The sequence below is a fragment of the Condylura cristata genome, unplaced genomic scaffold, assembly GCF_000260355.1.
Source record: "Condylura cristata isolate star-nosed mole 26May11 unplaced genomic scaffold, ConCri1.0 scaffold00009, whole genome shotgun sequence".
Taxonomy (NCBI): domain Eukaryota; kingdom Metazoa; phylum Chordata; class Mammalia; order Eulipotyphla; family Talpidae; genus Condylura; species Condylura cristata.
Genome location: NW_004567110.1, coordinates 30,427,603 through 30,446,885, shown reverse-complemented (window position 1 = coordinate 30,446,885; position 19,283 = coordinate 30,427,603). Strand labels below are relative to the sequence as shown.

The 19,283-nt window shown below is 35.5% G+C and overlaps 1 protein-coding gene across 2 annotated transcripts in view; it reads right to left on the bottom strand.

The window, feature by feature from the left end:
* Positions 1-19,283, bottom strand: part of KIAA1429 (KIAA1429 ortholog) — a 51,591-nt gene that overhangs the window by 20,350 nt on the left and 11,958 nt on the right. For both annotated transcript variants that reach the window (XM_004679724.2, XM_012723050.1), the window contains exons 3-10: positions 18,764-18,850; positions 16,731-16,779; positions 14,863-15,031; positions 11,746-11,868; positions 10,095-10,367; positions 6,616-7,756; positions 2,754-3,245; positions 1,333-1,487 (exon numbers count right to left, since the gene is read on the bottom strand). In XM_004679724.2, coding sequence (XP_004679781.1) covers positions 1,333-1,487; positions 2,754-3,245; positions 6,616-7,756; positions 10,095-10,367; positions 11,746-11,868; positions 14,863-15,031; positions 16,731-16,779; positions 18,764-18,850 — 2,489 coding nt within the window. The remainder of the gene's footprint in view (positions 1-1,332; positions 1,488-2,753; positions 3,246-6,615; positions 7,757-10,094; positions 10,368-11,745; positions 11,869-14,862; positions 15,032-16,730; positions 16,780-18,763; positions 18,851-19,283) is intronic.

The window sequence follows — 19,283 nt, the reverse complement described above, 5'->3', positions numbered from 1 at the left end:
CTTAGGATATTGTAAACATAGACTAGTGCCTGTACCGGTGACTGATCAAGCGTCAACTCAGTGCCCCAGAAGTCAGGGGGCCATCCTGGTTGTTTCTGAAAGATTGATAGGTGAACTCCCTGCAGTTGTTAGGAGTAATAAGCTCTATCATTTATCCCTGAGTGGTAAATCCCACTCATCCTGCCCTGAAAGTGGGATAAGGGATTTCCAAGGCTGGCTTGGTCCAGAATCCAGCACCTTCAACAACCATCAATGAGATAAAGCTGGACTTTCCTTTATAAAATTAAAAGTAACACTATCACCCCAAAATAGTAAGACCAACTGATTGTAAGACAAACACAAATACTCTTGTAAAAGCTATGCCATAGCAACTAAACTTCATCACCAACAATGTTTTTATAAAAGCATTCTAATATAAAGTGATACACTAGATCCAGACATTTTATAGGAATGACTAAAGGAAACTGAAAATGATAGTTATGTCTCTCCTTGGTTCCACAGCCCTCCAAAAAATTACAACTGTACATCTGAGTATTTTTAAGTCAACTTTTTCAAATATACAGACCAGATAGCTCAAATGACAGATATCAGGAATAAGATAATGATAAAAGGTCATCAGATAAACATGACTAATACCTTTGAAGATGCTGTGCGCCCTTCTTTTATAAAAGCATCACATCAAAGTAAAATATCTACTTTTAACATGGGAAGTTGCATTTACTAGCCAACTTTTACTGCCAGTATCACACATAAAATTCAGGACTAAAAAAAGAAGTCACACACTATAACATTTACTCAGCACTGTCAAACTTTCTATGTAAAGTATCAAATTAAAATTTAAAAATTAAGTACCTTAAGTTTTTCAAGATTACCCACATAAGATCTGTCATAAACTTCACTCAATATACATTTATATACTTAAGAAAATAAAGTTTATTTCATTATTCTTCACTTTTGAGGATAGCACACGTTAATTAGCCAAAAATGTATTTCTAAATTGTACTTAGAACAGTCTTATACTCAGAAACATACACACAGGAAACACACACATGCAAATTACACAGAAAACTGAAATTTTGTCTTTAAAATACTTCTTCCATTTAGATTAGAAACTCTAACCAACCACCAATTTTCATGACTTTTCAGATATTTTCAACAATTTTATAAAACTCCTTGTAAATATACCTATAAAATACCTTCATTAAAGGTATTTTCATGAAGTAAACATAGTATTACCAGGTATGTATAAAAATTTGATGATTAACATAACACATATTAAAGACTTTTTTCTTAGTGCAGCATAAATACTTAAAATAATTTCAAGAAGCATACCTTGTAATTTAGCATTATTTTCATCTGCTTTACAAAGCTTCAAGAGAGATGCTGCATGCTGTTCTAGCATCTGGACATCACTGGAAGACTGAACCACCACCAAAATAAGTATACATGCATAATTATAAGCTACTGACTTCTTAGACTTGGAGTCACTGAAACAAAGCAAGGTTTTTAAGTTTTTGGTATGACACAATTTTTCTCAAGAACAATATAAACATTGTCTACATGCTTTAAAGAGACCAAGAAATTTTACGATGAAATATGACTAACTTCCTAAAAGTAAATCAGACTTTAAAGCTCACTTCCAATTCACCTGAAAGCACTAGTTAAAACTATATTTAAAAAGCAGAGATACAATGGGGGCCTCGTTGGTGGTGCAAAGGTTAAAGCCAGCACTATCAAGCTATCTAGCAGCCACTGAGACATGAGTTCAATCCCAGACCAGGCAGCTGAACAACCTAGTGCAGAAGACCCCTCCTGTCTCCCCCAACCCCTCAGCAGTATATTTCAGTCAATCTGTTTGTTTTGCTCCCCACTCTGCCGTTAGTGAAACTTCTCCATACTTCTGGCCTACACCCAGCTCTTGTATGCATAAATAAAAATAAATCTTAAAAAAAAAAAAAAAAAGCACAGGTATCATAATGGAAAGTGAAATTCTATCATTATATAAAAACCATAAAATATTATTAACAAGTTTACTTCATTAGCAATTAAAGAGTAGGAAGTATACGTTGTCTCCTTTAAAATGTTTGTCCACTCTATATAACAGGAACAAGTGTGATAAATCAATCACTGTCATCATCACTGAGTGTTCCACTACAGAAATCTTAAGGCACAGTTAGGCACAGAAGTCACTGTTGTTTGTGTTTCATAAACCCCACCAAATAGAGCCCTACCAAGACACTATCATAGGACTAAGTACTTGGATGACATTACCTTGTGATAACATGATCCCAGAAAAAGAACATGTTTTTCTTTTCATATCCTAAAACTCTATACCCTACTGAACAGGTTTTTCAAATACATTATTCTCAATCCTCACCTCCCCCAACACATACCCCACCTATACATTTAAGCACTTCTGAGGAAAAGTTTAGAAAGCAAGGGCATATGGCAGCAAAATAGCTCTCACTACTCTTGAGAGATATATTGCAATGCATTCAGAACACCTTGCATACAAATTAGGAGTGCTACAAGTGCAATCTTTGTCAACACCAAAGAAATCTGAAAGCAGCAATTAAAAGATCAACTTCACTGCTTTAAATTTGTCATTTTGAACCTTAATTAACAAGTTATGTGCTGTGTCAAAAGAAAAATTAAATATTTCCTTTCAAAGCAACACCTTCTTTTGAGAAACTACCTCACTAATGATGCAGTTTTCCAATATAATAAACAAAAATTTAAGAACAAAAAATTACCCCAGGGCTTCTTTGGAATAGTACTCCATCAGAGTAATAAGACTTTGGAGATTTTTCTCAAGACTGAAAACATGGCCAACAGCTGATCTTCCCACAGGATTAAAAGTAATCAAATAAAGGTTGTGAAGGGTTCCCAAGAGATCTGAATGATCAGTTTCTTCACTGGCGGTGCAACGCTGAAAGTGGCTAAACAGTTCTGTAATGCACTGCAATGTTTGAGTTGAGTCCTGCAGCCACAAGGCAAAAGCATCATCAATAACACCATCAGACTGGAGACCTTCCTCTTCATCTTGATCATAAAGATGACACAGAGCTCGGATCAATAAATTTGTGGATTCATATTCTGACATAAAAAAAAGAAGACCCTTTTGTGACTGTGCAAGAAACTTTAGAACATCTTTTGTGGCTTGCAGTACACCAGGGTGAGCACTTGTTACTGGAATAGACAGGAGCAAGGTAACCAACTCCAAAAAGTGATGACTGTGAAGATACCTGTAAAAAATTGACAAGTGTTAAGTCAGTTTAAAACATTCTTTTATCCAGAATTCATTACACAGGAGAGGTGAAAATTTTGGCAGCCATAATCCTTATTCTTAATTTAAGTAAAAACATATGTGACTAGCACGTTTTCTTGTCAAAGGATGAAATAAAAGTAAAAGAACTGTGAGGTTTTTTCTTAGTATTTAACAGATGGTCAGTAAATAACTATTAACAATTTTTATTTTAATGATTCTATTGATTTTTGTGTAGAACTGCAGGGGTGGGGTGCAGGGGTGGGTGGGTGGATGAGAGGATTCACCAGAAACACAGTGGGAAGCAGAACAGACGGACTAGCTGAAAACAGACTGCAAAAGGGAGTAGTGGGTGAGAAAGGAGAAGAGTCTCCTGCACATTATATGGGTTACCACCCTGGCAAGGGAGTGAACTCAGGCTATCAAAGTAACAGTGCTGAGACTTAACCCAGAGGCTACCACATAGGCCCGACAAATTTTCGTTTTCCAGAATCAATCCTGAGGTTAAATTCTGGGCCTTATTCACTACGGTTCTACTATATTCAAGGTATATCATTATTTCTGAGTAAGGGTACCTAGGAAAAATATAGTAAATACAGTATGGAAAATACATATTACATCCAGATTTACTACAGGTAATACATATCTGAATTAGTACCTTTAGAGAAAAAAATGCCAAATTACCACTTTTTAGTATCTGAACAGTTAATACTACCATGAATAGCACTCTTTTATCAAATCCAAAAACTATTTTACAGCACATACAGTTTTAATGGAAAAAGTATGAATTAATCCAAAATAGACACAATTTCTGCTAACTACATTAGACATCAGTTTCCTTAGCCATATGGATTTTCTTCTTTGAATGTAGGCCCAGCCAGGTTTAATTTTTTTCTAAAGTCAACCTGTTCAAAGTGAAATTAACCAAAATATAAGGAAAAAATAATTTTTAAAACACTTATTAAAGACATCAGGGGAGGCCCTCCCTAGTGGCACAGAGGGTTAAAGTGCAGCACTGCAAGCAAACTGCAGCCACTTGAGTGCGAGTTCAATCCCCAGCCCCAAAGGTGACCCACACGACACTGCAGACCTCTCCTGACCTGCCCGTTGCTCCCCTCAGCAGTGTACTTCCTCAATCTACCTGTTCTGTTCCCCACTCTGTCTCTGGTGAGTCCTCTCACGGCCCCTATACCTCTGGCCTGTACCCCAGTTCTGTATGCATAAATAAATAAATCTTTTTAAAAAAAGAATAAAGCTGTGTTAAAAAAAAAAAAAAAGGTATCAGGTACAAGTACAAAACCCAACAAAACAAAACCATACAATTATAAACCAGAGACATCCTGCAGGGGAGGAGGAGAAGGAAGAGGGACCCAAAGGAGAGAGGAGGGGAAGGAGGAGCACAAGGGACTGTGGTAATAATTCACGGATGAACTACAGGAAAAAATTCTATGGCGACTATACCTCATGTGGTGGGAGAAAGAGCAAACATTGTTTAAAAATGAACAGTGATATAAAGTATATATAAAGTATATATAAAAATAATAATAAACAAATCACATAAAAACTTATCAAATATGCATAAAATGGGGGAAATCTGTCAAAACTACAAGATAAAACAATGGAAGTTTACTCATTTTGAGTTAAGAAAAATAAATTTTTACACCATAAATAAACTATCTAAAAATACTCATTCCTTCACATTTGTAGGAAATGTGATAATGATAATCAACAGCTCCTGTTAAGTACTTATCAAAATATTACCAAATAGAGCCCTCCCTGGTAGCACAACGGGTTAAAGAGTTCGATCCCTAGCCAGGGAAGTGACCCATACAGTGGGGCAGTCCTCTCCTGACCTGCTCACCGCTCCCCTCAGCAGTGTATTTTAGTCCATTCTGCTCACCACTCTGTCTCTGGTGAATCGTCTCACCCCCTCATATTTCTGGCCTGTACCTCAGTTCTTATATGCATAAAAAAATAAATCTTTTGAAGAATAAATAAATAAAAATGAAGTGACCAATGAGAAGGACCCTGGCTCCTTTACTATCTACACACTATAAATATATTTGTATTTGTATACTTACAAGGTTTCCTTTTACCTGTTCAAAATCAAACCCCTAAACTTGTATTTACTCTCAAACTAAAACAAGATCTGATCATTTCAGCAAAACACAGAAATGGATAGGTGTGTGTTTTTTTTAAAAATTTATTTTTACATATTTTTTGCATTTTTCCATCTCAGTTGCAATCCCCTTGGGTTTCCAATCACCAAATCACCTACGTGCCCTCACCTCAGTCCAGTGCATTTCCCTCCCCCCATTGTTTTTGATCCCATCCCACTCCACCCCCACAAAATGTCTGTGGTATATAGCTGTTCATCATTATCATTATTTTCTGCCTGTTCCATTATGTTCCTGCTATGAGAGAAACCATCCGGTATTTTTCCTTTTCCTTCTGGCTTATTTCACTAAGCATGATCTTTTCCAGCTCCATTCATGTTGCTGCAAAAGACATGTGTTTCTTTTTTTTTGGTTGCTGAGTAATATTCTATTGTATATCTGTACCACATCTTTTTAATCCAGTCATCCATTTTTTGGCATTTGGGCTATTTCCATGTCTTTCCAATTGTGAATAAAACAGCAATAATCATGGGGGTGCAGGTATCTTTTTGAATCAGTGTTTTTGTGTCTTTTGGGTAGATACCTAGGAGTGGGATTGCTGGGTCGTAGGGAAGCTCCATGTTTAGCAGTTTGAGGAACCTCCAAACAGTTTTCCATAATGGTTGTACTAGTTTGCATTCCCACGGATATGTATATGCTTTAAAAAGGGCAAGTACTTCACTTTTTTGTTAATGTACTATATGACCCTTTTTAAGGGAAAAATTAATCACAAAAGGGGAACCATACAAACGCCATTGTTCCCACTAGTCACAAAATTATTTACAGGCAAAATGTTAAAAAAAAAGTCTCAAAAATTAAAATACCATTCCATGGTGCTAGTCCTCATAGTAGCAAAATTTTATCAATAGATAACTAGAGTTAGATGTTACTGAACCTTAAAGAAACCTCTAATCAGAGCTGCAAAACTGTTAATCTCATTATGGCTGTGATCACAAACATGTATAAGCATTATTATTGATTATTACTATGGTAATATTATTTTATCAAACAAAATACAGTTCACCCACAGTAACATACTTGTTAGTTTTACTACTATTTTCAAGAGGAAACTATCCTTACGCAGATAATGCAGTATCTACAGTGACATAAAAAAAAATAAATAAATAAACCACATAAAATCTGTATTTTACAATGATTTGTAAAATATATCTCCCAAAACCAAAAATGTCTTACCTAAAGAGAACAGGGTATGGATCATCCCTTTCTGGAGGTCCAGTAATACGTGCAATTGTTGGGAACGACTTAACAGGAGGTTGGATCATTGTATGAGGTGCAGTTTCCATTAAATGGAAAACTTCTTCTAGGAGGTTAGTAAGTTTTTCTATTTCTCCTTCAGTTATATTTGAAGATTCCAAAAGATCTATATCCATTGAAGGCTCTACCTCATTTTCATATTCTGGGTTTGTTCTCTCAAGTCCAGTATCTGTGTCATGATCAGGCTCACTATGGTTAGGAACAGATGAAGTCTTCTCTGCTAAATGGTCACCAAGTCTTTTAATCTCTGACAAGATTTCATAGAAATGGCACTTCTGAAGTATAGCTGAACCAGCAGTGACAACCCTCACAGTCTGATCTAAAAGTATGAGTTCCAAAAGTTTTTGATAGCCACTTTTTTCACTCTGCCTACCTCTTAAAAAGGCTTCCATACCTTCTGTCATGCTGATGACACTGTCCAAAGCTTTAAAAGCATTTAACTTAAGGGAAGATGAGACATGATCAGCAAACAGGAGTTCAAATAACCCACTGATCACTCCTGCTTGTAACAGTCCCGTGATTCCCTGAGTCCCACATTCTGCTAGTGAGGACACTAACTTGGTTCCAGCTTTGAGCTGTCGAACATTTAAGGCAATGGGTTGGCGAAGGGCAACTTGTAAATTTAAAGCTTGCATGGTCCAGTCTACCAACTGGCTAAGGGAGTCCTGTTTTGTGTTTTTCAATTGCAAATAACTTAATCCTTTTATTATTAAACTTGGAATTTCTTCTAAAGCTGTTACCCATTTTGCACCTCTATCTTCCTGATACAAATCTAGCAGTTCAGTTAACTTCAGTGAGGCTTCTATTGCCCCTGAGTTTTCTTTATCTGGACCTTGATCCTTCATTCTACTAAGCTCAATTTCAAAAGTAGTCTTGTATGGACAGCTGAAGTATAACAGTGGTACAAGTTCTCTGTCATATGGATCATATGTCATAGGAGGAACCGAAGCTAGGTCTTCAGCAGTGTATTCAACATCAAAATTTGGATACTTGAATGTTTCGCGTTCCAAGTCAGCTATTCCATCTTCATCACTGGATATTTGTTCATAACCATCATCTCCTGAAAATTGCATTATGTTGTTACTTAGTACAAAAAAATTTGGTTAACTAATCATTTAATAATATGGCAAATAATATAAATTACCAATTTCAACAAACTTAATTTCTCCAGTATTTTGTTAACAATTACGAACATTTTGTACTTTCCAATGAGATAATTATGGCAACTCTTCATAAGCAAATTCTTCAATTATATCTATTTAACTTTACAATTAACATGCTACAAGTATCTTTTCCTCACAGGAATAAAATTAGAAATTTTACTTCTAATCTTCCAGATAACAAAAATACCTTGCAGGAGATAAATCAAGCTTGACTTCTTGAGAGTGTATTTGTAAGTTAGATGAAAAAATTTATGAGCAAAGAATATTAACTAAGAATAATACATAGTTACAAATTACAATGTTATACCAAATATTTTCACAAAACATTCTAGATTCTTTTATATTAATTTCATTTTCCTGAATTTTCACTTTTCTGACTGTACCTGTCATATAGTTGCCTACAACTACATTATATTTCTATGGAAAATTTCTACATTTAAAATGCCCAACTTTGTGAAAATACAGCTTTTGTAAAATACACATTGTTTTTCCTCTATTTCAAACAACAGAATACTTTTTGGTTTTGCATATAACACTATATTGCCTGGCTGTTGCAAAACAGAGATGGTAATAGCAGCCTAGAGAATGTTTTCAGAGTATCCTTCCCTCCAACAACAAACCCTCATCTGACATTCTTTTGCTGAAAACAATTTATTCCTGGCAATATGCTGATTTGTAAAACAGTAACAGCTTAGAAAGGTCTGAAATAAGCCAGATATCATCTAACAAAAATCAAACATAAGGGGCCTCTCTGGTGCCTAGGGATTCAGTCTCAGTGTTATTATCTCTATGGTCTAAGTTTGATGCCTAAGACAAGAAGCTAACCCCCCTATGACACAGCAGACCTCTCCTGTCTTGCCCACTGCTCTTCTTAGCAGTGCATTTTAATAAATCCACCTGCTGTGCTCACTACCCTGTGTCTGGTGAATCCTCTCTCTCTCTCTCTCTCACACACACACACACCCCAACCCATAACACTGGCCTATTCTTCTATGCAAAAAATAGTAATAATAATAATAATAATGTGTATGTGTATATACAATAAAAATAAATAAATAAATATTATCAGCCTCATTCTTTCATCTGCTCTATAAAATGTTCAGATTAAGAAAAAAGGTTGGGGCCCCGCTGGTGGTGCAACAGATTAAAGCACAGCTCTATGAAGCTATTGTAGCCACTGCAGCACAAGTTCTATCCCTGTCCAGACCTCTCCTGACCCACCTGCTGCCCCCCTCAGCAGGTACTTCATCAATCTGCCTGTTCTGCTCCCCATGCTGTCTCTGGTGAATCCTTTCAACCCCTGGCCTGTACCCTAATTCTTCTATGCCTAAATAAATAAATCTTTAAAGAAAAAAGAAAACAGTTGGCTGAAATCTGAGTACTATTTGCAGGTCAGACATAATTCAAAAAAGGACTATATGCTAATCTAATGGGGAGACTAAAATAATTATCACTGAATAAAGCATTTATATTTTGAAAAAGCACTCTGTGATGCTGAGATGACCCTTATATATAAGCATGCAGAAGAGTAGTCACAATTTTAGAAAATATTAAGGTAGTTATCTGTCATTTTGCAGAGATACTTTAATATCACATGTCATTTCTTGGGCATATAGTCATTTAGCCTGAATAGATCTCACTCTTTGCTTCATAGAAAAAAAAAGTCTAATTAAAGTATTGCACACCACTACCACACATCCATGTGTAATTATGGACTTTTCCCCCTGCTTTTCTACAAATAATGAAGCATTACACTAAAGTATGGATGTGGCAGACATGTTTAGGACTTCCACTCGGATTACAACACACTTCTTATACTGAAAACCGTCCACCAAATGCCCAATCATCATGTATTTGCTGCATGATCCAATTTCCCTGGCCAAAACTGATGTTATCAAGAAGCAACTGGTATCAGTAGCAAACCCTACAATCTCTCCCCTAGAAAATTTGATATAGAGCTAGCTGACATGCAGCTAGGTAGTTTAGAATGACTGCTTTAAAAGAGATTATACCTGTGAACTGAACAGAGAGATAATTTGAAGACAAAAGAAAAGTTAAATAAGAATATATAGCAAAAAAAGATGGAATTCCAGCTCTACTCTTACTAAGCTATGTTCTGACCAACATAAATAATTTCTTCAAAGTTATTTATCTTTCTTTTAATTTCTTTCACTGCTCAAAATACATCAAATGAATTCCTAGAACTTAAAATCAAAAAGTCCTAACATAACCCACCTTCACCTTCTTCATCATCTTCACCTTCTTCTTCTTCTTCTTCCTCTTCTTCCTCAGGGATACTGTCTACTGTTTGTCGATCATCATCATCCTCATCTTCTTCTTCCTCTACATCTACATCATCTTCATCATCTTCTCCTTCTTCCTGCTGTTCTTCTTCTACCTCTCCTTCATCAGAATACTGACCTTCCTGAGGAACAGAATTCCGATCAGGAGAAATGGGCTCAAAGTAATCTTCTCTATGAGGAGCATCCTCTTCCTTATCACCAGACACTGAAAAATTGAGATTTTAGACACAGATTATTTAAATGGTTTAAATAATATGAAGCAGCAGAATTAGATACCGTACCTACTTCAATGACATTTTGGAAAATTTTGATCTTCAATACCCTAAAAAAAAGTACATAATCACTTGTTTTTAAAAAACACTGAGTATACATTACAGGGTCTCCCTAGTGGTACAGGGTTTGTTAAAGTCTCAGCACCTATCAAGCTTTATTCAGCCATTACAGCATTAAGTTGATACCCAGCCAGGGAGCTAACCTACAAGGCACAGCAGACCTCCCCTGTCTCATCTGCTGCTCCCCTTAGTATATTTCAGACAAGCCACCTATTTTGCTCCCATTACCTCTGTCTCTCATGAATCCTCTCGCCCCCAGCACTTCTGTTCTACACCCCAGTTCTTCTATGAATAAAGATAAATCTTTAAAAATGTAGACATTATACAACTTTATACATTATTTTATCTTTTATTTTATTTATGCTGTGTATTACTTTATGCTGTATTATCATAAACTAATTCTTTTTATTTATTTTGTAATTATACAGACTTCTATCTACCCATATATACTGCTCTTCTGCACATATAAGTATAGCATATTAACACTTTTTTTCAATTTTTAATAGAGATAATATTAATTTATAACATCATAAAGGTTTCAGGAACACATCATTATATATGTTTACATATAATACTATATTACGTTCACCACTGAAAGTCTAATTGCATATTTTGCAGTAAATTGATTCTCCTTACCTGATTTACTCACCTGATCTCCTTATACTCTAAGGACTATAAGCTCTCATAGTCTAAAAATTTTTGCTTTATTTAATTCAGTTACTTATTTTGTTTCTTTGTTTAACAAGTACACAACACTTAGTTCTTAAGAGTATTACTAGAGGCCCTCCCTGGTGGCGCAGCGGGTTAAAGCACAGCACTGAGAATCTAAAGCCGCTTCCACATGAGTTCGATTCCCGCCTTCCCCGGAGGTGACCACATGGCGTGGCAGACCTCTCCTGACCCGCCCTCTGCTCCCCTCAGCAGCAGTGGACTTCGTCGATCTGCCTGTTCTGCTCCCCACTCTGTCTCTGGTGAAGCCTCTCACCGCCCCTGAGCCTCTGGCCTGTACCCCAGTTCTGTATGCACAAATAAATAAATCTTTAAAAAAAAAAAAAAAGTATTACTAGAGCTTCAAGTAAATTAACTGATTTTTTTAAAGCAGAAAAAATTACACAAACACAAAGAAAAAAAGGGCAAAGGGTAGTCATCAAGATTTGACTAGCTACATCTAGTTTTTTGGGTTTTTTTAAATCAAAAACACTACTGGTACTAGTGAAGGATGGAGGAAGAACTTGCATTAATTTATTTCACCTGGCAAAGGCATGGGATCATCTTCATCATCATCAGGTGGCGGGGGTCCTGGAGGAGTTCTTGGTCCCCTTGGCTGAGGTCTTGGAGGGCTTCCATTAAATTGATCTTCTTTCTCCCCATCAGCTAGAGTTTATTAGAGACAAAAAAAGAAAATTCAAACTATCAAAGCACAGAAAAATGAATACATAACAAAAATGCTTATTATTTGATTCATAATTTTATTAATAAACTTTTCCTTCCTGACATCTATACCAACAAATTTTGCTAATTAATTTATACTGAGAAAGTTAAAAGTTCTAAACTTCCCACACACCAAAATATAACATAAATATATTGTGCATTACTTGAGAAAAATAAAGCTTTATTTTCCTGACAGAAGATGTATGTAAATGCTCATAACAGCTTTACTTGCCATAGTAAAAAATTAGGAACTACTTATTATGTCCTTCAACGGTTTAGTGGTTATATAAATCATTACACTATATAATAATACTCAGCAATTTAAAAAAGTACTGATGCGACAAAGTGAATGAGCCTCAAAGAAACTGAATCAAAGGAAGAAACCAATTTTAAAAAGATACTATTGCATGATTCCATCTATATAACATTCATGAAATGATATAATTATAGAGAAGGTGAACATTAGAATGGACGTGGTCCTATAGGAGTAAAACCAGAAATCTGGAGATGGCACAATAAAGTATCATGGTCATGGTGGTAGTTAATGCAAGGATATCCATGACATAAAATTATAGAGAGCTACACACAAGTACATGTAAAACTGATAAAATCTAAACAAGATCTATAGCTGAAACCACTGCAAGCGTTCCTGTTTTAACTCTGGTCTACAGGTTGTAAAGATGTTATTAACTGAGAAGCTCAGAAAAAGGTCACAGAACTTCTCTGCACATTTTATAAAATCTCCTATAACTCTACAATTATTTAGAAATAAAAAGCTAAAAACATACATATATATATGAGCATAACTGTCAATTTAATACAAGTCACTAAATGTAACAAAAATTTTGATTAGCCACTAAATACACAGGCACTAAAAGAAAGTAGAGACAAAAATGTAAGTAAAACATATTCCCACAAGGAGCTCAAGAGTCTTCAAAAAGACAAATGAGCACAGAAAAATGAAAAGAAAATTAAAAAGGTGAAAGATTAAACATGTTTAGTATTAGTAGTAAGACACTAGAGACAAAAATACAGAGTTTAGCCATCAGAGTCAAAGAGTTCACACCACACCATTGTATGAGGATTCAGAGAAACAAAGGTCATTTTAGTTGTGCCCAAAACTTCTCATTATATATCTATTCAAAAAGACTAGAAACAACAAATGTTAGCAAGGAGGTGGGGGGAAAGGAACCCTCATATACTGTTGGTAAATTGATGAGTATTTATGGAAAATGGTGTAGAGATTCCACAAAAAACTAAAGATGGGGGGCTCTCCCTGGTGGCGCCACAGGTTAAAGTGCAGCACTATGAAGCTCTGTGAAACCACTGCAGCACAAGTTCTAATCCCCGCCAAGAAGCTACCCACATGGTGAGGCAGACCTCTCCTGACCCACCTGCTGCTCCCTCAGCAATGTATTTCAGTCCATCTGCCTATTCTGCTCCCGGCTCTGTCTCTGGTGAATCCTCTCACCCCCACACCTCCTGCCTGTACCCCAGTTCTATAAGCACAAATAAATAAATCTTAAAAAAAAAAAAAACTAAAGATGGAAATACCGTAATGTACTATTTACTAAGAGAGTATGAAAACACTAAAATGAGAAGATTTATGGATGCCTATGTTTACAGCAATATTATTTGTAATATGCAAGACATGGAAATGTCCACTGAAAGATGACTGGATAAAGAAATTATGTTGGTAGTACTCAATGTATTGAGTACTGCTCAGCTGTTTAAGTAGATGAACAGTATGTTTTGGGACAAAATGAGTGGACAGATTACAGTAAATGAAGAGATTACAGTAAGTGAAATTGAGTCAGAAACTGAAAGACAATTTCTGGATAGTTTTACTCATTTAGGAACTACAGATAACCAAAGAAAACAAACTGGCAAAACACAACAACAAAAATAACTCTTAGACTATGAAAAATATAGTGGTTATCTGAGGGATGGGAGAAAAGAAAAAGGAGTAAGGGAGATAACATGATCAAGTGCACTGGCACTGGAGTTCTGGTCAGAGAGTAAAGCATGTGCACATGTTCAGGTATGAAGCTTACTCCCAAAATTATAGTTATATAAATGAATGTTAAATCAATAAAATTTGAAACAAAAAAATTTCCCTAGTGGCCCTCCCTGGTGGTGCAAGCTTCACAGCACTATGAAGCTATCACAGCCACTGAAGCACAAATTTCATCCCCAGCAGGAAGGTGACCCACATGGTATGGGAGACCTCTCCTGACCTGCCAGTTGCTCCCCTCAGCAGTGTGTTTCAGTTAATCTGCCTATTCTGCTCCCCATTCTGTCTCTGATGAATCCTCCGACCCCCACACCTCTGGTCTGTACCCCAGTTCTTACATGCATAAATAAATTATTAAATCTTTAAAACAATTTCCCTAGTGACCTCAATTATAATTACAAGATGTATTCCTGAAAGCCCGTATTTCAATAGCTTTCAGCAAGAAATACCACGGTCAGAAGAGACCCTAGAACACATGAATCCTGATAAAAAGAACAGTCACTTACTTTTACTTAAGTATTTTTTTATCTCCACTTACCTGCTAAAGGATCTCAAACAAATACCATTAACATGAGTATTCTAAGTATAAACCAAACTCCCTTCCTATTCTTTACTTTTTCAAAAGTTAATTTTGATAATAAACCACAGATAACCACTGGAATAATTATCATTTATGTATTTTAAATTTATACCCTCAGGTCAATCAAAAAAGCATTCTAGGAAGCAGCAGGAGAAAACAAAATGTAAGCACTTCATCTTCATCAACACATTAGGAGAGCCACAGGGGTGAAGAAAAATGAAAGAAACTCTATAGGAAAGAACCAAGAAACTGGTAGATCTTAAGGCTTAGAAGGTAGAAGAGCTACTTTCCCACTATAATAAATGTTAAGTGTAACTGACAAAGGCAAATTTAAAATCCTTACCATGTTTTGGATTCCTTTTCAAATTTGGCTGTGGCTGTGGAGGTGGTGGAGGTGGAGGAGGAGGTGGTGGAGACTCTCTGTCATGACTTATCACTCTATCCACTGATCCATATATTGCCAGTGTCAGACAATTATACCAGCCTCTTAATACCAAACCATCAGTATTCACCTATTTGTTGGGGGGGAGGGGGAAGGGTGAAAATCTTTCAAATAAATGTTTTAATATTCCAGGAGTAAACTTAAATCATTTGTGGTCATGTAAGGTATTTAAAAATAGGCTAAAAATGCAAAAGTCATTATTGGTGTAAATTCACTCAAAGGCAGTGTTCCTATGGACTTTCAGAGTTACTATACCTAACCTGTCTCAATACTACCCACTCCTATACTTTATATCACCCCTATAACCCTATTATAAAGCATAACTGAGAGAACAGAAATGAAATCAAGTGGAAACTACTGCCAATTAATAAACTAAACCCCAGTTGTTACAGGGGTCATAGAGGTACAAAAAGTACAAACTGTGACCAGTCTCAAGAATTATAACGTCCATAAGAATGTACATTATTCTGGAATACCTAACTCATATATTCAGGTATGTTATATACCTACATTCTACCTGAAATATAAGGGTAACCAAAGGCATAAAAAAAATTGTTTTTGCAAAGAAATGTCTTCTAAAAAGAGTAAAGTCTTTATCAATGACATTAATCTTCAATATTTCCTTATAAAAGCTTTTTTTCCAAAATTTATCTACATTAATCACTGTATCTTCACAAAACTATGCTAAAGCTTGAGTATTCACAGAAGAACCTGGAGTAGAAACGAAAGTCCTTAGACTTCTGGTTCTACTTCCACTGTATAGTAATAGGGTTCCTTCAAAAGGCACAATGAGAAAGGATTACTCTAGCAACTCTAGGGAAGGGAAACTGGAAGTCACACACACAAAAACCATCCTCTTGGGTTGATATGGTAAGACTCTTAACGGAAGTACTGTTGCAAGGAAGATAAAACAAGTGTGGTAATTTTTAATCTAAACAGGATGAGGAGTATTAAATATTTGTCACCTTTCCACCCCATTACCCCCCTCAAAAAAAACAGAAGGCTTAGAAATCCCATTCAAATCACAATTTTTGCATTTCAGACCTTTCATGAGTCGGACCACTTATTAGACATTCTAGAATGGCATTTGGTATATCAAGAAAAAAGGCATACTTCTAATACAAAAAGAAACTTGAAATTTTTTTTAAAAAAACATTTAATAGGGCCTCCTGGGTGGCACAAGGGGTTAAATCAAAGCAGAACAAAGCTATCAGCAGCCACTGCAGTTCAAGCTGGATCCCAGGCCAGGGAGCTGACCTACATGGTGTAACAGACCTGTCTCACCCATGCTCCCCACAGCAGTGTATTTCAGCAGATCTGCTTATTCTGCTCCCTACTCTGTCTCTAGTGAATCCTTTCACTACCACCCACAGCTCTGGCTTGTACCCCAATTTTGGTATGCAAATAAATCTTTAAAAAATTTAAAAAATAAAAAACTTTTAACAAAGGTACAGTGATGTCTAATAATAATTTACCTGTGTATTCTTCCAAACCTCCCCAGGAAAATGAAAAAAAAGGGAGAGCACAGATCCTGATTCCCATGTAAAATAATGAGTAAAGAGTTCTATATGTAGTGAATAACATTACAATGTCTTTGCTCCATCTTAAAATAGCTTCGTGATACCAGAGAAATAAGACAAGAATGATGATCCTGAAACACTGTAACACTGATATTCTGCATCATTGGATTTGTTTCCTTGTACCAAAAATGCTTAATAGAGGTGAAAACAAAGAGTAGTAACAACTTAAAAACTGACTTCCACAATTACCTTTGAGTTGGGTCTAAAAATGATGGATGTATTCTCATCATATTCAAGGCTGCCAAAAGAGCAGGAATAAAAAGGTTCAAACATTGAATATGACAGATCAAAAGACCTTATCTGAGTTAATACAGCTTAATCAAATCAAATTCTGTACTTTTGTTCTGATCAACAAAAAAAATGAGTTTAATTAACTGTCCCTACCCAAATGTTACCAAGCATAAAACAAATTCTCTAGATTCTAATTTAATTGATTAGATATATGTAATATATAACAAATATATATATTTTTAAAGCCCCTAAGTAATCATAATTATAGCCAAAATAAGGAACCATTATAGTCTTCCAAAAATATATGCCAAGGCCATTAAAGAATCTTTTTTATTAATTAGGTAATGACATAATAAAAGTATTCTGTAATTATTAAGTTTAGCTGCTGCAAATTATCTAGGCTCCTTTCATTTTTAAAAAAAAATTATATCATCAGTATAACTAATAATAAATGAGCAAAGGATCAGTAAGACAAACTGTATAGAACTATTAATTCGTAACAGGGATAGAAGATTTTCCATTTTTAGACTGCCTTTAAATTTTGTTTTATAAATGAATTCTAAGCAAACCCACTTAATGGTCATTTTGTAGATAACAAAATCAGCTTAATAACACCTAAAATATATTAAATAATCCAAAAGAAATTAATTGTCCAATAGATAATGAGCAAAATTCTCATTTTATAAAATGTGGCTGTGGAATTTTTAAGCAATAGTGTGATATAAAAGTCAAAATTTTAGTTCTCAATATACTTAAACTTTTTTTTTTAATCAAAAGCTCTCTTTCTCAAATTAGGTTATTATCAAATCATGTGATGTATATAAGCAATACATACACTAAGGGCACCCCTGGTGGCCTTGGGGTTAAGTCTCAGCACTATTATTACCACTAAGGCCTGAGTTTGATCCCCAGCCAGCGAGGTAACCAACATGGCACAGCAGCCCTCACCTGTCTCACCTGCTGCTCCCCTTAGCAATGTATTTCAGTACATCTACCTGTTCTGCTCTCTACTGGTAAATCTTACTCTCTCTCAGGTGAATCTTCTCACCATCCCCTACACATCTGGCCTACACCCCAGATCTTGTATGCACAATAAACAAAAGAAATATTTAAAAATAAAGTATTAAATAAATACTAAGTGGAGAAAAAGGAACTCTCCTGCACTGCTAGTGGAATACAAACTAGTACAACCAGTATGGAAAACTGGAGGTTTCTCAAACTGCTAAAAATGGAGCTTCCATACAACCTAGCAATCCCACTCCTAGGTATCTACTCAAAAGACACAAAAACACTGATTCAAAAAGACACCTGCATCCCCATGTTTATTGATGCTTTATTTACAATAGGAAAGACATGGAATCAACCCAAATGCCCAAAAGCAGATGACTGGATTAAAAAGATATGGTACATATACACAATGGAATATTACTTGGTAATCAAAAAAGATAAACTCATGTCTTTTGCAGCAACATGGATGGAGCTGGAAAGGATCATGCTTAGTGAAATAAGACAGAAAAAAAAAAAACACACTCATAGCAGGAGCATGAAGGACCAGGGGTTAAAAAATAATAATAATTAACAACTATATACCAGAGACATTTTACAGGGGTGGAGTGGGAATTAGGATAAAAAATGGCGGGGGTGAGCACTGGACTACGGTGATAGCACATGGGTAGTATGGTAATGGAAGCCCACAGGGATTACAACTGAGATGGAAAAAGGCAAAAATGATGTAAAAATAAACTATTATATTATTTTTTTAAATAATAATACATAGACCAATAAAAAGCACACAGAAGATGGCTACTATTGCACATATATAAAATTTTACTGTGTACAGAAACTCAACATCTTAGTATTAACAACTGATAAAATTAAGCCCTAAGTTCTTGGGTCTACCTCCAGATATACCCTGTTCTTCTAGGAGAAGAATAAAAAGGTTTGCTCACTAAGTCATGAGCTTCTGGAAAAATTGTCTAATAAGTACATACCTTCCCAACCTATCGAAAACAGGGGCACTTGGTTTGCTTACATTATTAAAGAATAAGTCTAACTGAAATGTGTGTGGAGACGTCTCCCTGTGAATGAAACAAAAGTAGAAATGTCAATCTTTGCAATAATCAATTGTTAAATTAAAACATAAAGCAAAGTGAATAGAAATTTAACAGCAATTTTAGAATCAAGATATAATATTCCTAAGACTTAAGTAACAAAGTTATAGTTAACTGTAATATTTTCTTTAATTTATTCACATATAACTCTCATCTATTCACTCTGAATTTTACCAAACAGCAATTCTTAATCATGAAGTACCCTGACCCTGCTACCTGGACCATTCTGAAGCACATTCTAAACATTTAAAACATCAACATTTTTTTTTTAAAGATTTATTTATTTATTCATTCGTACAGAACTGGGGTACAGGCCAGAGATGCGGAGGGTGAGAGGATTCACCAGAGACAGAGCGGGGAGCAGAACAGGCAGCTCGAGGAAGTACACTGCTGAGGGGAG